The sequence below is a fragment of the Cynocephalus volans genome, chromosome 9 (genome assembly GCF_027409185.1).
Source record: "Cynocephalus volans isolate mCynVol1 chromosome 9, mCynVol1.pri, whole genome shotgun sequence".
NCBI lineage: Eukaryota > Metazoa > Chordata > Mammalia > Dermoptera > Cynocephalidae > Cynocephalus > Cynocephalus volans.
The window spans coordinates 43,815,096-43,835,604 of record NC_084468.1 but is presented as its reverse complement, the minus strand read 5'-3'; the positions used below and the strand labels follow the sequence as shown (position 1 = coordinate 43,835,604).

The window sequence follows — 20,509 nt, the reverse complement described above, 5'->3', positions numbered from 1 at the left end:
CAGAGCAAAGTTATGAACTAATTATAGTCTCCAAAGCAATGACTCTCCAGATTCATTCATTCATAAATCATTGAGTTCCTATTGTATGTAAACCCCTGGACTGGCAGTTCCAATAGCATAGCTACACTTTTTTTAAAAAAGGAAGAAATGTTGCCTGCTGTCAGTGAGCTCATCAGCTGGGGAAGTGGGATGGAGAATGCATACACAAGGAATAAATAATTAGCTCAGAGTTTATTAAGAGCTCTGTGTGGATAGTGAGCTGTAGAAGAAGCAAGATACACTCCGGTAAGGAGCATGGGTAAGAGGGAAGAGAAGAAACTACAGGTGCCAAGCGCAAGAAGCAACAGGCATGTTGTGGGAAATACAGAATCCAGAGACAAAATAGGAAAGACTTTACTTGCCACATTAGGGTTTGGGGCTTTATCCCATCATCAAAAGATCTAACAAAGCAAGTGAGGGAGGGTGGGCATGATATGGTCAGATTTGCTATGCATTTTACAAAAATCCCTCTGGCAGTTGCAGACCAGATAAGAGTTTGGGTTAGAGAATGAGGCTGGTGGGGCCATTTGGTTGTGAGATCCTGAGGGCTGTGGACATTCCAAACATCCCCTAAAGGTATTTCCCAGCCCAAATCACACCTGTGTCAGCCAAGGTCCCACTGATTCCAGCATTACCTGAGGAGAAGGTCAGGAGGTTTGGAAAGAGTTAAGAGGCATGAGAGGGGTGATACTGACTTTGGGTTGTGCAGTTCAGGCTGCCTATAGGACCTTCAGATGGAGATGTTAGCAATAGTTCCTCACATATACTGAGCATCTACTCTGCCAGCCAGGCACTGGGCTAAGAGCTTTATACCCACTGTTGCATTTAATCCTCAAAACAACCTACAAATTGGATGCCATCATGTGGAATTCACCAATGAGGAGAAACAAAGAAGTAACTTGAGAGACAATGGCTGAGCTGTGACTTGAACCCATTCCTGCAGCCTCCAGTATTGGAGCTGAGCTCTCAACCATGATGCTTTACAGAAAACAGTTGGAAAATAAGTCTGGAGCTCAGTAGAGAGGAGGGAATTGAAGGTGTGGTTTTGGAAGCCTTCAGGGATGGGAGAATGGAAGTCACATGCATAGGTGAGATCACCAGGGACAGTAGAGTGCAGAGAAGGCTGGGGCAGAGCAGAGGCAATCTTGCTGTGTCAGAAGTGGGCCAAGGAAGGGCCGGTGAACAAAATGCAAAACAAGAGCAGTAGGAAGTAAGGCAACAACCCAGAAGAAAGATGAAGAACCAGGAAGCCAAAGGAGCTGGCTTCAGGAAGCAGAAGGGCATGGCCTGTTCTCTGCTTCACGCTCATATTTATGCCCTCGAGAAATCTTTGAGGGGATAATATGTGCTAGATATTAGGGACACCATGATAAATGAGATAGACTGTAAGTTCTAAGATAAAACATAAATAAATACAAAACCAGGTGCTACTTACTATAATAAAAATAGATCTGGATTGCAGAGGTGAGGTTCCAAGAAGAAAGTGGTAAGCAGCCTAGAAGATTCAGGAAAGCCTTCACCTGAGGAACTTTGTGGGTTCCTACTCCTAAAAACTCTGATTTAATTACTCTAGTGTGGGACCTGCACATTGGAAATTTTTAAAGCTTTCTAGATTATTCCTATGTGCAACCAAGATTGATAACCATAGCATGAGTGTGCAGTAGAATCGATTTAGTGAACTCCAAATAGCAAATAACATTAATAAAGAGAAAATAGAGAACTGTATATCACAATGAGTAAAGATAAGAAATATTTGTGGAACTTTTGCTTACATGCATAAGGGTTTTTGTGTGCTATATTGTGAAGTAAACTACATCGAGTCCTGTGGCTGTTTGAAAATGCTGCCCTAGGGTAGTGCCTTGCCTGTGTTGAGAATCACTGGCTTGTGCAATGACAGCCACAAAATCGATCCCTCACCTCAACAGTTGTTTCAAAGAGGGATTGGAGGTGGTCATGAATGGAGGCAGGCAAATCAATATGCCCTGTCACAGGTATGGAACTTAAATAAGTAAACATGAAACATATTCCAATGGCTTTATACAGATAGAAGAGCATGAGGTAATAGAAAGGAGTAGGATATTCAAGAATATAACCAGCAGCATTATCAGAAAGAAAACGTGTTTTTTTAAAGTTACCAATCCCTGTGCAACAGATGTAGGCTACTAGCCTCCTTTTTTTTTTTTTTTTTTAATCATAATGGCTGTAAAAATATTGTGAGTTCTGTTAGGGGCAAAATTTTCTGGACTCCATGAAGTTACTATGCCTGTGAGTTTTCTCCCTGCAACTGCAGGTATTTTTACAACAGATTTCTCTTTAGATGTGCCCTAAATGCACCCAAGAAGCTGGTCTTCCCACACATGTAAAAAATAATGGGAGCTTAAATAAGAGCAGTAGTAGCTGAAGAGGAAAGGTGAGCAATATTTGAGAGATATTTAAAAGGTAAAATCCTTAGGGCTGAATGAACGCATCTGTGAGATGTGATGGGGAGGGAGGGCCCCAGGTTTCTAAACTGGACCACAGAGGGGATTGTGATGCCATTACCCAGCCAGAGGCCACAAGAGGAGAACCAGCAACACTGGAGAGGGGTAGCTTGTTGTTTTTGTTGGGTTAGTGGGCCCCCTGGAGCATCCACATGGAGTTTTCTGGAAACCAGGTGGCCACCAGATTGAGAGTTCTGGAACAAAGCCCAAGCTGGAGATAGATTTGGGAGTCACCAGAATCTGGGAGTAGCTGAATCCATATAATTAGACAAGATGTATCAATTGCTGCAGAGAAATTAAGGAGATACAGGCTGGAAAAAAAGGGTTGGATTTGACTGACCATCAGGTGGCCTTAAGTGATCATCATGAGAGCAGTTATAGCAGAACAGTGAGAGTGGAGAGTGCTGAGGGATTCCCCAGTTGCACTAGGGTAGAAGAGCAAACTGGAGTTGAAGAAGCAAAGGCAACAAGGACAGATTACTCATTCAAGAAGTTTTGTAGTATGGGGAAGGGGAGCAATAGGACAGTGGCTTTTTTCCCATCCCCTCAGTGTCACCATGGTTCAAACAAAAGCTCCCAACCCATCAAGCCTAATGTTGTCTATTCTCCAAGGTCCTCTATAAATGCCTCCATCCAACACATCTAGCCTCTCTCCACTTCGGCTGCTATCCTGCTCTGCCTTGGCACATGCGTGGCCCCTATCCAAAAGGACTTCCAATCCTTTGGTCCCTTTCATTATCTTTACTCCTGAGTAGCCTCAACCTTATTAACCGTCAGCTATTGCCCCTCTGGAGACCCTAATCATCCAAGACCAATGTTTCTCTAATACCTACTTTTCTATTCTTAACTTTGAATCACTTCCACAACATGAAAAAGAGAGAGAAAAGAGGATTAATACGTTAATCACTAAATTAACAAAATTTGTCAATAAACATTTTTAATCAACTTTCAATACGCAGTTTGAAAAGTTATGTAAACCCATCAATTTCAGCACAAAATACATTGATTTCCACTTTAAGAAACTTCTGTCTCTCACACACATATATGCTTCATGTATATTAGGTAAGAATTAGTAGTACTACAGGATGCATTACAATATTCCTTTAAAATATAAATGCTATTACAACATTAAGTGGCTTACATAATTTTTTTTTATTTAAAAAAATAAACTCTTCTTACATACAAAAAGAATACCATTCCTATTCTGTCACTTAAAAAATTCACAGATAAGGAAGAAAAAGAGATGGATCAAGCCGATCAGTGTCTGGACACTAGACAGAAGGGCAGGACTTTGCAGCCTCCTGCAGCTCACCATAAAAATTCATACATGCAAAACAAAAGCCCTAATTTCTACCTTTTTTTTTTTAACTGTTCAGGATCTGTACACATGGTGCAGGGAAAGGGGGGATTGGAAGAAGATGGCAAGAAATGGACACTGCAAGTAAATGGAATTTCCTCCAGCCTTCCATTCCTCTGTAGGAGATGAAAGAATGGACTTGGTACGCAGAAGAACTAGTTTCAAACCTAAGTTTCACCCATGGGCAGGTGGACCCTCCTGAGGTTGGGTTTTCTCATCTGAAAAATGTAGAAAATAAAACCTTATTTCACAGGTTTTTATAAAGCTTACAGGCAATAATGCATGAAGAGTACTTTGAAAGCTTTCAAGGGTTCTTCATGTGCAGGTTACAACAGGCTATGATTTTTCCTCTAGAGAGGCAGCAGTCCTCTATGTGAGTGGCCTTTTAAGTAGCCTGTTCCCAAATTAGCCCATTATTCTGCATCATGGGATTTCACTACACCACCACCACCTCAACAACAAAGTTTCCAAACCAAAATACTGAATTTTATACATAAGAAAAAGTAGGCTTATGTATACCCCCAGCAATTTAGCAAAGCTTCTATTTAGGTTTCTCTGCTAAATTTTATAATGTGTTGACCCATAATTAGTATTCGTATTGGAGGACTTCTTTTTCCGTTATTCATAATCGATGTTCCTTAAATATGAAACAATAATGATTACATTAACAAGTTTGTCCAAAATGAAAATAAGAAAAGTCAAATTTAAAAAGCTGACAGTCTGTCTACCAAAAGTAAAATAATCCACCTTAATCACATATCAACTTCTTTTAAAGCTATGAACTCATCATGAGTAACTGTGGCAGGAATTGGAGCACTAATCAAATACTTCATGTGTTTTGCCACATTTCTCAGGCTCCCTTGCAATTGGATCGGAGCCACATAACTAACTCTGGCCAAGGGACAATGTGTGGCCATGGTGTGTGGAATTTAAGGGCAGTGCGAGCTCTTCACTCTCTCTCCCCCCTGCAGACCTCCAGGTCAGGAACCAAACCGGGTCAATGATGGAGGAGAGCTCCCATCAGCCTCCACACGAATAAGAAAAAGGTCTCTGCTCTGCTCAGACATTGAGATTTGGAGTTTTATCCATTACTGCAGCTTGATCTGGCTAGTAAAGAGATAAAAGACCTAAAGGGAAGAAAAATGTTTTCTATAAATCTACCAGTTAGATCGGCTCCTCAGGAATGTAGAAGGATGTTGACTAAGGCGGGGGCGGGGAGGTGGACAGCGAGTCTGTTTGAACACACCATAGCAACCGCAACAACCTTGGTGCTTGGAACCAGGCATATTTTGGCATAGAGTTAGCCTCTCTTTTAACCACAGAGATATTCTAAAACAAACAGAAGAGACTCCTCTTTAAGATCTCGTTTTTGTGTGTTGATATTTAGTATGCTGTTTCCACTTGTTAGAGCAATGCATGCAGAAGCCTCGCATTACCTGCCCTCCACGAGCCTCACACACATACTCAATAATCAAAAGCGTCTAGATCACAACGTCCCGATGTCTATTACTTTACTCTGAGAAATGTAATCTCATCCTATCCTGGGAATGGGGTTATCAAGAGTACAGCAGATTTCTACCACTTGCTACTATAACTATACAGAGTACATTTTAAAAAATAGCAAATCTCAGAGCATATGACCCAAGTTAACTCCCTACCTAGTCCACAGGACTGGGGGGAAACAAACGCATTCAGCCCAGAGCTGACCTCTTCCAGCTACTGCTAACATTGGAAGGTTCATTTATCTTCTGATGTTAAAATCTCTATAGAGTAATTAGGTAATCAGAATTCAGTTCTACACATAAGATTATTTGAGTCTTTTGCAGAGTTGATCAATAAAATCACACAGATGTTGCATGAAAAATTCAGGACGTTTGGGACAGCATACTCATACATGAACTCTAAGGACCGTTCCCAGACTCTTTGACTTTGTTTACTAAATGTGCCAAGCTAGTTTATAGGAGGCTGATTCACATGATTTCTTGCCTAAAGTGCCACCCAATCCCATCTGTTCTGCCTAGAGTTTTCCAATTTCCCCAACATGTGACAACTGGAGCAACCTCTCCAGAACACAATCCAAACAAGTCTCCTTCCTGCATAATGCTTTTGGTTTCTCCCTGTTGCCCTCAGGATAAAGTCTGAACTCCTTACCACACCACCCGAAGCTCTTCATCTTCCGGCTCCAACCACCCCACCTACTCAGCCATATCTCACTTCTACTCCCTGCCTTGAGCTATTCACAGCCCCCCTAAATATGCCAGCTTTTTCATGCCTGCCTGATTTTTGCACCTGCTATTTCCTCTATTCTTTCTCCTCTTCTCCAGTTGCAAGTTCATCATTAAGATGCAGCTCACATTCCTATTCCCAGAACCTAGCATAGGCAGGCACATCATAAGCTCGAAAATAAAGAAATATATATTGAATTAATAAATTAATAAATGTACCCTGCAAAAATTGTAAATGGTATCTAACCCACTGAGTTGAATCTCAGTAACCATTTGTTAAATGAATAATTGTTTTTGATAAGTAACTCAGTTCTCGGTTGGACAAGAAGGAATTTTCTATGGCTCTCTCACCAACATTCTTAATAACCACAAAGGAGGAAAATAATTTCTGAAAGTTATGTGTTCCAACCAAGCTGTCCTTGAATGTCCAGTCGAAGCCAAGTTTTAAAGGAAAAGTCTTCATCAGCGCTTGGGACAATGCCCGCACTAATTCAACATTACTTTAATGACCAAAAGAAGATGAGTAGGCAATGTTTGCTGTTCTTTCTAGTACTTGTTTCTCAAGGGGGGGGAGGGGTTGAAAAAATGTCCCTTCTTGGAAATTTTTTAAATAAATAGCCAAGCCAGAAGTGTTTTTTCCTAGGATCCAGAAGACTGCTAGATGTTGTAAGATTAAAAACAAGCCAATAAGTAAACAAAAAACAAAGGCTTGGGGGGCAGAAAATTATGTTTTTGAAGAATTTACTGTCTCTGATAACATATATAGGACACAATGAAACAGATCATAAAGCAGAGCTAAAAGATTGTGCGTGAGATCATGGTATGGCCAGATTAAGGTGGAGGTGATGGGAATGAATAAGAAAGATATTATATGAGGGAAATTTAGAAGAAACACTAAATAGGATCTCAATATTAATCCAAATAAAGGCTAGTTGGAAGAAAATCAAAATTTTGCATTGTTTTTTAGAATTAATCTAAGCCATTTATTTATTTTCCTTGAGAACAACTTTTTCCCAGGGGGATGACTTTGATCACATTCCTAATTCTAAAGGAGTATATATGGCTCTTTATTTGGCTCAATTAGAACTAAACCAATGTGGTCATAGTCGGCAAAATCAACCATCCATAGCAAACATAATTATATATTTTAATAAACAAAAACAGTTCTCTGCAACCAACATCTTAATGAATGTAGTTTAGGACAATGAATATTCTTCATCTTACAGTATTAAGTCAAAAGTCCCTGAAACTAACAAAACCTTGCAGTATTACAGGAAAGCACTTAGTAATCGACTAAAACTCAAACTATAAATGACAAGATACAGAATAGGTTTAGATGTAACAAATTTTATGGTAAGTGGTATATAAATATTTTCTCATCCCCTCTCTTGAACTGCAAAAAGACTGACTGTTAAAAACACTTACATCCTCTCATTTGTGCCCCTAATTGAAAACTGTGGCTTCTGGTTTCAATTCAATTTTAATAAAGGCTGATTTAAAGATATTTGGGGACCATTTTTAATTCTGCACTGGATATAAGGTTTTTTAAGAGAAATGAGTCAAGGAAACTGGGAGTCTGGTATTCATTCAGTCATTAAGTAGTTGTTGAGCAACTACCAGGTGCCAAGCATTGTTCTAAGCACTGGGAATACAGAGGTGAGCAGAATGAGTTAGAAATCTCTGCCTTCTGGAGTTTACATTCTAGTAGAGGGGAGGGGAAACTGATGATAAAATAAATGATTAAATAAGTAAAAATTAGAAGATGTAGGTATGCGTATCATGGAAGAAATAAAGCAGGGAAGGGAGACAGTGAGCGCCAAGGGTGAGGACAGGAGATTGCAGTTGTAAACAGGATGATCAGGTGAGCCTCTCTGAGAAGGTGATACTTAAGCAAAGACATGAAGGAGGCGAGAGAGCAAGGATGTTGATTCTTTCTCAAATATCAGCAGTTGAAAGGCTTTTTGGGTAGAAGAAACAGCAAGTGCAAAAGGACCTGAAGCAGGAACTCGTCTGGGATGCTCTAGAATTGTGCTGCCCAAGAGTTGCCATTAGCCACATGTGACTATTCAAATTTAAATTAAACTTAAATGAATTAAAAATTCAGTTCCCCAATGTCCATTGATGGATGACTGGATAAGGAAAATGTGGTATATACACACCACGGAATACTATTCTGCCATGAAAAAGAATGAAATTCTGCCATTCACAGCAACATGGATGAACTTGAGGAAAATTATGTTGAGTGAAATAAGCCAGGCACAGGGGGGAAAATATCATGTCTTCACTCATAAGTGGGAGCTAAGAGAGAAAGAAGAAAGGAAAGAAAGACCACAGTGGTGTGTTGGACTTGCAGAGGGAGAGAGCATACCTAGGGTTGTGGAGTGGGGTCGGGGTGGGGAGAGGGGGAGGGAGAGCGGGGATAATTGGGTGGGGGACATGAAGAATAATTGCAATTTGTGGTAATAGGCATACTGACAGCATTGATCTGGCCATCACACCTTTGACACAAGGGGTGACAGTCAGCTTTGTACCCTATGAATATGCATAACCAATAAAATTAATAATTTAATTTAATTTAAAAACAATAAAACAAAATTCAGTTCCTTAGTGTGCACTTGCCATATTTCCAGGGCCCAATAACCACCACATCGGACAGGGCAGATTCAGAATATGTTCAACATCACAGAAAGTTCTATTGGACAGTGCTGTTCTAGAAAGAGCAAGAAGGCCAGTATTGCCAGTGTGGATTAAGCAAGGGGGAGACTAATGGATGAGGCCGAGAGGTTAAGGGACACTGTAGGAACTCTGACTTTTATTCTGAGTGAAATAGGAAATTTGGAGGGTTTTTTGAGGAGCAACCTGATCTGATCTGACAATTAGAAGAATCACTTTGAGTTATTATTTTTGTAATAATCCAGGTGAAAGATGATCAAAAGAGGACAAGGGAGGTAGCAGTGTAGGTGGTGAAAAGTGTCCAGATTCTATATGAATTTTGAGGTTGGAACCAACAGATTACACTGGTGAAAGGGATGTGGAGTAAGTCATGGTAAAGATAATTGTCAGGAGGTCTTTGGTCGGAGTGTGGGAGAGGCTAAATTTGGTTTTAGAGTGATTTGACTTTGAGATGACAATAGCACTCACTACAGAAAACGTTCAATGGGCAATGGGAGAAGTGAGAGCTCAGATGAGAACAGGCCCTGTATACAGACATGAGATTCATCAGCGTACACGTAAGAGATGAAGCAGGAGTAGAGAGTGAATGACGCCAGTGTCAACATTCCGATATGACCGAGATGCCAGAGAGCTCAAGAGAAATGATGGAGCCTGAGCATACAGTCTCTGCCATACAGTGGAGAAGGAGGAAGCTGGATTGAAATGGTTTTCATAAGAAAAGAGGAATGGGATATTACCATGAAAGGAGAATGTAATAACTGTGATATTTCTCAGCACTTAAGGGGAGTTTCTCAAACAATCACTTAATTGTTGCAGCCAAATGCTAGTGTCATTTGTGTTAAACGTTGTGACAAACAATACACTTTTTAAAAATTCAGAGTTTAATTAGGTCAGAGGGAAATAAAAATGGATGAATACATATATTAGGACTTGTTATTCTCAACCCTATAAGACTAGGTAGCAAGTAGTTACTTTTAAACGTGGGGGAGAACCCAAGTCATTGATGATAAAGAGGTAATTTTTAATTTTCTTGAATCCTTGATGGAGAAGGAATGGTCAGTGCTGCTTCTTTAAAAGGGGGAAGAAAGAGTAAACACTAAACACCAGGAAGGAGAGCTAAGGAGAAAGCTGTAGCTGTTTTTTGGGCTTCTCTTCCTCAGGAACCCCGGTTAGAGGTTGAATGGGGAAGCCCAAGGGACTCATGACAGGTTGGATCTCAGAAATAAGCTGATCTAGACTAAAAATATTGGGATCTGAAAAGGAATTTTACATATCATGTAGTCCAATCTTTCCCATTTAACAAATGAGGTACTGAGACCCAGAGAGGTTAGATAAATTGCCCCAGGTCATTCAGCTAGCTCTATGCAGAGCCAGACTGGGAACAGGGACTGGGCTAATTCCTAGTCCTAGTCCTATATCTCTCTGTCTCACTACTCTGTGTAAGAGTGAGAACCTCCTATTTAAGGCAGACAGACCAAAAGGAAAGCAAATTCAACTCCTAGAGTTGGGGGCCAGGGGGGAAAGGGGAGGGATTATGGGGAATCGGGGTGGGGATAGGGATTAATGAAATGACAGAATATTGGCTTCTTTTAAATGTCTTGGCAACAGGCCTTCTGAAATCTGCTTTGCTGTTGAAACTCCTTAATTGTCATTCTGACCAGCACACAAGTGAAACCCTCAACAGTAACAAATGCCCGTTTCACTGACTTCTGGGTAATAACTCGTGGGTGCATGTTCATAAAAGTCCATTCTGATACAGCCCTGGGTATCGTCAGGGTGCCGAAAGGCAGGAGAAGTGTAGTGAAAAATAATTCTAGTGGGGAGGGGGGTGTGGGTTGCGCTGGCTGAGGGGAGGGAAGGAGAGTGGTAGAGAAGACCAGATTCGCGGCCGACTGCGAGGCTTTCCTGTTGCTAGGGCCGCCAGCGTCCTTGGTTACCGCTCTGGGGAAGGCGTCTCCCTTAGCTGCCGCGGAGTCCTGGCCCCGCAGGCCGCGCCACCCCTGCGCCGCGTGGTGCGGAGGAGAGAAAAGGGCACCAGCGGACACGTGCTCTTCCCTCCTGCCATCCTGGTGGGAGGCTGAGGTCTCCGTTAGGAGTCACAAGCGCGGGGGCTTTGCAAAGCGGCCACCCCGTCGTCACCCCTAAGAAGCCCTCACCGAGAGCTGTGCAGGGAATTAAGGGAGGGCAGCCCCGGGGGTCCCCCACCCTGACTCACGTTGTACTCCTTCAGCCAGGAGTCTAGATTTTCCTGCAACGATAGTAAAGATTCATTCGAGACCAGTCTCCTCAGGTTTTCCGCCATCGCTCGCTTTTCCGCTCGGCCCAGCTCCGGGAAACCGAGGCCTGAAGGGGACTAGGTGGTGACCTCCGCAGGACCGCGGTGTGATATGGCGGGAAGGATGGTTTCTTCCGGAGGGACTCAGCGTGCGGCTGGTGTTTCCATCCTCCCCCTCGGGTCGGACCGGGCAAGGTTCGGGAAGCCGGGGGGAGGCGCCCTGGGCCGCAGCCACCGCACCTCATCCGCTGCCCCGCGCGATCTCCTGGCTCCCCCGCCGCGGCCCTGGAGCCCCGGCCATAAATACCTGGGCGATTGTTAAACAAACCTTGACGTGGGCAGCCGGCTGCCAGGGACGCGCGCCGCCCGCATCCAGGCAACGCTCGCGCCGCCCCGCCCCTACCGCGCCCCCTCCTCCTCCCGCAGCTCCCGTGGACCTAGGCACCCGCCTGGGCGCGCCATGTAGCCATTCCTGCCGCTGCTGCTGCTGCTGCTGCTGCTTGCCGAAGGCGAGTGCACCAAAGCCACGGAGACGCGGACTGCGGGCTGGAGGGCACCAAGACTCCGGATGGCTGTAGCGCGACCGCTTGTTGGGCCGAGTAGCGCCCCAAGGCGGGTTAGGGCGCGGCTGGAGGCCAAGAACGTTCCTTCCAACCCGGGGCTCTGGGTGACCTCGCATGCCTAGAAAAGCATAAGTTAACTCTCCATGGAAGTGTTTGGTTAGGCTTGCAGGAAATCACCTCTTTGATTCCTTCCTGTATTCTTTCAGCCTCTCATGCCTTTAATTCTTCATTTGCAGCGCCTAGGGTTTACCCGTACGAAACTTGATGTTAACTAAATTTCAATTCCTCTTATTTCTATCTTTTGCTTTGTTCCTTGGCTTAGCGGATGGGTGCCTAAATCAATAGATTTTAGCTCTAGGACCTTCACAAATTAAAATTGATCCCTCTGATTAAGAATAAGAGTAATACATATTTCAGCATATTTTTTAAGAGTCAATGAGCTCTATAAAGCTCCATTTAATTCTGAATTCTCTAATTGAGACTTTGTGAAAGTTCAGACCCGGCTTGGCACCATTTTCAAAGTGAGTTCAGCCACAATGATAGTTTGAACTAAATAAAGGAAACCATTTTGACCATCATTAAGCCCTTTAGAAGCAAGCCCTTGTTTCATATACCATTAAATGATGTGCTGATTGCAAATCATCCTTTTCTGTCCATTATAACAGTGGGCGTGGAGCGGGGCCTCAGCTAGCTAGCTAGCTCGCTTAACTCAGTTCTATTTCTTTAGGTACTTGAAAATATGTGGACATTGTATATATCCAAGTACCATAAATTCAGAATTTTCATCACCTCTTCTTTTTATCTTTCAGTTACTGTGGTTTTACAGTCCACTAATGAAGACGAAAGCCTGACTTCTGGAGCATGTGTTTCTGCTATTTTTCTGTAGGCAACAAAATAATGACTACAAGGGTACAAAAACATGTTATTTTATCGTATTAGAATAATAGTTACTAAAGTTTTAAAAAAGTCCCCCCCAAAACAACTATCCCTTAGACATCTTCTTTTAAAATATACACTCATATATTAGGAAGAAGAAGAGAATGGAGAAAAACCTCACAGATTTTTAATTTGGAGCCAAAAATTGCATGCTTCAATAGGCAATTGGAATCTTTAAACAATCCTATTTACTTATTAATAAAAAACAAATTGGAACATTTGCATATGTCAGACAAATTAGAGGTTAAAACCTTTTCCTTGCTGTGGGCACCTTAATTAGCATCTAATCCTTGGTTTCATCATTTCTAAAAGTACAATAGTACTTACTTCATAGGAATATTATGAGAACAAATAAGATAATTCATGTAAAGTACTTAGGACAGTGCTTGGCATATAATATAGTAAATGCTCAATAAATGCTAAGATCGCTATTATTAGAAATGTAGTTCACAGTATTATATTTAATAAAGAAAACTAGGCTAATAAAGAAAACAATCTAAACCTTCAACAGTAAGGTAATGGTTTAGCAAATCATTCAATGAAATGTTGCACAATAAAAATCGTGTTATTGAAGACTATCTAGCATCTAGAAATTCTCACTATATAATGTTAAGTTAAAAAAGCAGGACCCTAAATTATATATACTCATATTGTGTTAAATTATATATAATGCCTTGTGAACCCAAGGTATGATTATGGGTGAATTTGATTTGTTCTTTTATACTTTTCTAATGTTCCAAATTTCTACCATGGACATGAATTGCTCCTATGAAAACTTGTTCAGAAAAAAGTCATCAAAAACAATTACCCCAAAACTTTACCACCCTTGGAAAAATGTTAGCCAAAATATCAATATTTAAGCTGCTGACTCAAAACAAAATATGCTTTGACCAAATGTCCATAGTACTAATTTAATAATTAAACTTATAGAGTCCTAGGATAGAATGGATCTCTGAAATCACCTTAGAATATGCTACCTCATGTTATTTATCTGTACATATGCTCTAGTCTCATGACTAGATACAAAACCCTTCAGACTTGCAGTCATTTCAGGTTTGTTTCCTTAGAACTCAGGAGCATGTGCTGTACAAATGTTATGTTTATTGAAAATAAAGAAGCATAGGCCTACAACTCAATGACTCAAAATAAAGGAAATGTTTCACATATTTATTCATTATTTACTCCCCCTACACACACACACATACATATACTCACATACACACATGTCCAAAAATGGATCTGTGATAGCTGACAGTGAGTCTTGTGGAAAATACCATTGTTAGATTAGAAATATTTTCTTAAAGGAAAATGCAAATATGCCCAATATTTATGTCTATGTACTAAGACTGAACCTCATTTTACATTTATTTCTGGGCTTTGTGGAAGCCAAGGCAAAAAAAGATAATGAGTTTTATGATTATGATTATTTGATTTTTTAAAGTGTACATTCCAGCTCCCTGAATGAAAACACATTTTCCTGGTACCAATTCTAAAATATTTTTATCCTTTTCCAAAAAGTATGGAACAACATAGATGAAAGATATATTTAATAACCCTTTTTTAAAGAAAACACAGAAACATTCTCGATATGATTGTTTCTTGAAGTTACCTTTGATCAATGCCAAGGCAATAACATGAGAACACACATCATCAAAGAGTAGACCAAGCAATTGACACCCCATTTCTTAGCTCACAATGTTACTTGATACAAGCTTGGAACTTCTTTATCTATAGGAATAAGTGTATATCTTCATAAGTGCCTTTAGGACGCTCCCCTCTGTAGAACTTTTAATGGGGGCTGGGTAGCAATGAAGTTAAGAGAAAGCAAGAGCCTGGAGCGCAAATTATTTATGTTGCTGATTAAAGAAGAGTCCATGTGCTTTAAATTACAAGCATGCGGTCAACATGGTTGAGATTCTACTTCAAAAGTTAATAAGCCTAACATATATATGTATGAAAGAAATCATCAGCTAAGTAAAGATTCTATTTGAGGAATACTTTGATGCTCTAACTTTGTCCCAATTGACTATTTCAGGACATTATCAGCTAGTCAATCTTTTGGAAAAGTTGAAAGAGCAATAAACTTGGAACATGGACACTGTTGCTTTATCTCACTCTCTGCCAATTAGTGAATGCTCATGACTTTAAATAAGTCTGTAATCACTCTGAACCACATTTTTTCATCTATAAAATGAAAAGCATGGAACTAGATGAACTCTAAGATCTCTTGCAGTTCTGACATTCTTTAATGCTATTTTAACATACTGGTGAGGTTCAGGATTGAGTAAATCTCACCCTTTGTTCAATTTTTGGTTCACAGGTCAGTTTAGGTCAAGCCTTGATTCTAAGAGCATTAGCAAATCCCCAAAAGCTGAGCACCTTTTCTGAGTACAATTTATTCTGCAAGCTTGCTGGAGTAACTAATATGCTTAACCTCCAGTAAAAGAAAAAAAAAAAAAAACAGGGAATTTCTCTACAGTTGCAGTTTTAATAAATTTAAACCCAGCTCAAAGTGACAAATTTTTCCTAGGTCCCCCAACTAATCAGAGCTCATCACTTTCTTCTTCATGTTTTCTCTCTTTAACTTCTGGGCATTGCTGCAATTATCATGTTATATTTATTTGTCTGCATGTGAGCTTACTGAAGAAAAAGACAGATGGTTATTCAACACAGCAACTGGCACATGAGAAAGAAAGGAAGAAAGAGAGGGGAAAGGAAGGAATGAAGGAAGGAAGGAAAGAAGGGAGAAAGTGATTGGCTGCCTTGTATCTGATTTCATAATCCCATCAAGGTAGAAGAAAGCAAATTTAACAGCCAAGCGTTTGGTCTTACGGTGTCATAATTCTACCATTTCATCAAGAGCCATTTGTTCTAGGGAAATGGAATGTATCAAACATATAGATGGAATAGGCTTTCTGAAAGTCTTTTTGTCCACTGTGAATTTTACTTATATTGGTCAACTGAAGAGATTTTTAATTTGGAATTTTAAGAAGCCAGCAAAAGTTTAACTGAATCCATTCAGTGCAGGAAAAGTTATGTTTATGTAGTTCACAGTACACTAAATATAAATGCGTTCAAAAGCTACAAGGATATATACAGTGGGATCCTCATCTTAATTTTCAGTTCTTCTTCCCTAAGGACAGTTGCAACCCTTGGCCAGTGTGGCTATGAGAAGAGTCTGTGTTCTGGCTGGATACTCTTTCAGATGCCCCTGATCCTTTCCTGGGTATGCCATATTATTCTTGTCCTACTGCTGTCTGTGTTAGGATCTTGTTTCTTTGGATCAGGGCCTATGTCACTATTAAAAGAAATTCTTTCAGCCTTTGCTAATCCACTTGCATGAAGTTAGTTGCCTTTAAATACAGTGCTCATCGCTGCTGTTGCTAAGGTACTGTGTAGGCAGAGATACTTTGTTCTCATAGGTAGTAGGACACTTTCTTGTCCACTTACTCCATATTCTCTAACCTGAGTGCTCTGTGTTCACATTTCAGGAGCTTCATTTTGTCCTTTTTGTTCTCTGCCGTTGAGAGAAAGGGAAAGGAAAAGAGAGGAAGGAAAAGAGTTTTTATAAACACCCATTGGAGAAGGAACTAATTGGTTGGGATCTGAGCTGAAAGAAAGCAGTTTCCCCCACTGGGCAGAAGCAGGGATGCTGATTTCTGTGTAAAACTGATAAGCATTCCCCGCTCAGAGCAGCAGCTCAGAATTTTTCTATACAGTTATTCGATGCCCATTATTGATTAAACTATAAAAAGAAGAGGAAGTTTTTAATATATCATAACCGTATCACCTTAGCACCTAAATAAGGTGCTAAATAAACTATTGAACATTTATAGCAAGTACAGATTACAAGAGAGAGGGGAAGAAAAGATAGATGTAGTGTGATTTTTGAGGACCACAAAATATCCCTCCTATCTCGACCCAGATTTCCATTATAGTTAGTTCAAAAAAGAAGGCGCCCTTGCCCTCGGTCTTTTCAGCTCTGCTAACTAAATGCATTGGCAAATACATGGCTCTGTGAAAATGGCCACTTCTAAATGGGGTGAGTTCAGGACACATGAAGCTGTTGCAGAGGTACAGTGGATATGTTCTAACTTGTAAGATACCCTTAAGCACCTCAGGAGAGGGACATGGGACAGCATGAGGGCAGTCCCTAGGATGAGCGATGTTGAAATAGATTCTTTTCAGCACATTTGAAAACACTTACTGGGTTTCTAGTGTGACATAACCATCTGTCTTAAACATAAGGCAAAACTAAACTCAGCTCCTGCTCCCTAGGATCTCACAATCTATTTGAGAGAGAAATGACAACATAGTTCCATGTGACAAGTTAAAATACAGTAGATACAAAATTCTATGGAAGTCATGACACTTTCCTTACCTCCTTTCCCATCCTCCTGAAGAAAAGATCAGAGAAAACTACTGAAGGTGACATTTAGAGCTAGCCCTGGAAAGACAGAGAGAGTTCACCAGGAAGAGAAAAGCAAACAGAGACAGGAGGATCAGTAGCAAAGAGGCATTAAATTGAATGGAGAGGCAGAGAAGGATGAATACCAGCTCTGTGTCACACCAGTGCTGTCAGTGAGTCAGAGACAAGACTGTGAAGATAGTCCTGGGCTTGGTTCTGATGGGTCTTGTTTATTGGGCTAAAGAAATTGATCTTTATTTCATAGACAGTGCGGAGGCAGCAAAGGGCTATAAATAGAAAAATGGTATGATCGAGTCTCTTTATATCACATTGTAGGTCCTAGAGGTTAAGTTTGGAGGAGGTGGGCCTGGACCCAGGAAGAGTATTTAGGAGACACAGAGATGAGGATTAATGAGGTTCTTCTCTGGGGTACTGTATTGTTAGCATTGGTGTGGACATATGTCAGAGATACTTAGGTGCTAGTAATATTTTTTACCCACTAGAAAAATTAATCCTATATTCACTCATCAAAGTTATTAAATATGTATTACATATTTGGTTCCTAATGTGTTCAGAACTTGGAGTAACATGGAAATAATACCATTGCACCTGCTTTGTAAGAAACTCAGTCTATATGTGTTAAAAAGTAAATCCACACAAGATAGTGTACAAAGGATCAATGGGTGTCATAGTAAATCAGTGCAATGACAGTTAAAAGGAGAGAGCAATAAAGATTGTAACTGTCAGGAGGAGGGGCTGAGTGATGGGTCTTTAAAGATAGGTAGAATTTGGAGAATTATGAATTCACTTCTAAGTAATAATAAGACAGATGGGTAAGTAAATATATTTCAGTGGTGTGACAGTAGAAGTGTGCTTGAAGATCACAGAGAGGGGCACAGAATTCAGAAAGTTGTGATGGGATAAGAATTTAAAAAGGCGTCCCAAAAGAGATTATTTTGAGCTGAGTTTTGGTGGACAAGTAGGAGAACAGCTAGATAAAAAAGAGAAAGAAACACATATGCAAAGGCACAGAGACATTAAGAACTTGATGTGTTCAGGCAAATAGATGGGAACTACAAATATTGCACATGGCTGGAGTGAAGGATGAGTTTGGGCAAAAGGGGGTAGACAGGAACCAGAAAGTAAAGAACCATATGTGCTTAAGGAGTTTAAATTTTATGATGAAAGACATTGGAGGATTGTAAGCTTTGAGGGGAGGAGTGACATGATCAGATTTGTAATTTAGAAAGATCACTCTATAGCACAGAATAACTTTGAGGTTTCTGACTGGATGGTGATGTCATTCACTAAGGGAACATAGGAGGAGCAGATTAAGAAGAAAGATTTTGAGTTCAAATTTTGCATGTGTTAAGCGTGGAGTGTGTATTTAATTTCCTAGGGCTGCTGTAATAAATAACAAAGTACCACAAACTTGGTGGCTTCAAACAACAGAAGTTTGTTCTTTCATGGTTCTAGAGGCTACAAGTCAGAAATCAGCAGGGTGGGTCCCTTCTGGAGGCTCTGAGGGAGAATCCGTTCCATCTCTCTCTCCTAGTTTCTGGTGGCTGCCAGCAATTCTTGGCTTTCCTTGCCTAGTAGACAGATCACTCCAATCTCTGCCTCTGTCTTCACATCATCTCCTTTGTGTGTGTTGGACACAAGGACACCTTTTTATAAGGGCCCACTCTAAATCTGGGGGTATCACATCTCCAGATCCTTAACTTAATTACATCTGTGCCTTAGCCCATTTGGGCTGCTATAACAGAACACCATAGACTAGGTAGCTTATAAACAACACAGCTTTATTTCTCACAGTTCTGGAGGTTGGGAAGTCCAAGATCAAGGTACTGGGAGATTTCATGCCTGGTGAGAGCCTATTTCCTGATTCACAGAAGTCACTGTGTCCTCACATGGTGGAAAGGACAAACAAACTCTCTTGGGCCTATTTTATAAGGGCACTAATCACATGCATGAGGGTGTGGCTAATCAACTATCACTCCTACTATGGTCTGTTTATATCCCCCAATATTCAGGTGTTGGAAACTTAATTCCCAATTTAACACTGTTAGGAGGTGAGGCCTTTAGGGAGGTGTTTAGGTCATAAGGGCTCTGCACTTACAGATTGCCATTAAAAGAGGAATCGATGGAGTTTGGTCCCCTTTTGCCCCTCCACCTTCTGCCATGTGAGGTCATAGTGTTCCTCCCCCTATGGAGATGAGGTGTTCAAGACACCATCTTAGAATCAGAGACTGGGCCCTCATCAGACAACCAAACCTGCCAGCACCTTGATCTTGAACTTCCCAGCCTCCAGAACTGTGAGGGAAAAAGTTCTGTTCTTTGTAAATTACCTAGTCTCAGGTATTCTGTTATAACAGTACGAAACAGACTAAGACAACTCCCAAAGGCCTCGTATCCTAATACCATCAAATCAGGGGCTAGAATTTCAACGTGAATTTTGGTTGGGGGGAGGCGGGCAACACATTCAGTCTATAGCAATCTGCAAAAACCCTATTTCTAAATAATATCACATTCACAAATATTGGAGGTTATGTCTTGGGCATATCTTTTTGAAAGGGCACTATTCAACCCACTTCAGAATGAATGAAGAGATATAAATGTCTTCATAATCTGACTCAGACTCCAGCCCAAGAGGCTCTGTTTTGTGCTTCCAACTGCTAATAATATGCAACAGGCAAAAAGAAATGCAGAATTAAAGGCTGTGTTGTATTCAGAAAGAGCAAAGACTAGTCAGATGGACCCAGGTTCAACTCTGGCTCTTTATTAGTTGAAAACTCGGTCAGCCATTTAACCTCCATGAACCTTGATTTCTTTCTTTGTAAAGTGGTGACCTATCTCATAAGACTGTTGGGAGAATTATAGAGACATTCCCAGGCACATGGTGGACTCTAAATATCATTATTTCAGGGAAAAAAAAAAAAGCTTGAAGATAATACATTAGGAATGGCCCACATTAAAGATGTGGTCGTGTGAGTGAACTGGACCTCTTTAAAGAGGGCAGAAATTGGCATCAAAGAGAATAGTGGAGGGTACTGTCAGAGAGATTAGCAAGGAGGAATACAAGCGAAGGTGATTCTCAGATAGCTGAAGAGCATTTAGCTTCTGGAAAATCGTTTATCAGGTATCTCACCATCTAAGTGGGAGAGAGGTTGGCAAAATCAAGGCAGTGATACTAGTCTTAAAAACTGGGATATCGGTAAGGGCCATGAAAATCAACTACATTGTACAATGATAAATAAAATACAAAAAAAAATTAATAAAAAGAAAATATACAATAAACTGTTATCTATAAAAAAAAAAAATTGGGATATCAGGCAGATTTCTAAGACACGTACTAAGTTTCTTTACCATGCTAGACACTGGAGATAACAGGATGAATAACAGATAGACCTTCCAGATAGAACTCACAATCTTTTAGATGAAGTCAGTAGATATACAAAATAAAACACTATGCAGTCTGAAGTGCTACAAAAGGCTAGGAGTAGAGTTAAGGGACAAACCATTTGAAACTACCTGTGGAAGCCTCTGAAGTCTT

The 20,509-nt window shown here is 40.6% G+C and overlaps 1 protein-coding gene across 1 annotated transcript in view; it reads right to left on the bottom strand.

Moving 5' to 3' along the window:
- SPATA18 (spermatogenesis associated 18) overlaps window positions 1-11,076 on the bottom strand; it is a 74,341-nt gene extending 63,265 nt beyond the window's left edge. The window contains 1 exon segment of the mRNA XM_063107431.1: window positions 10,990-11,076. Coding sequence (XP_062963501.1) covers window positions 10,990-11,076 — 87 coding nt within the window.
- Window positions 11,077-20,509: the final 9,433 nt, after the last annotated feature.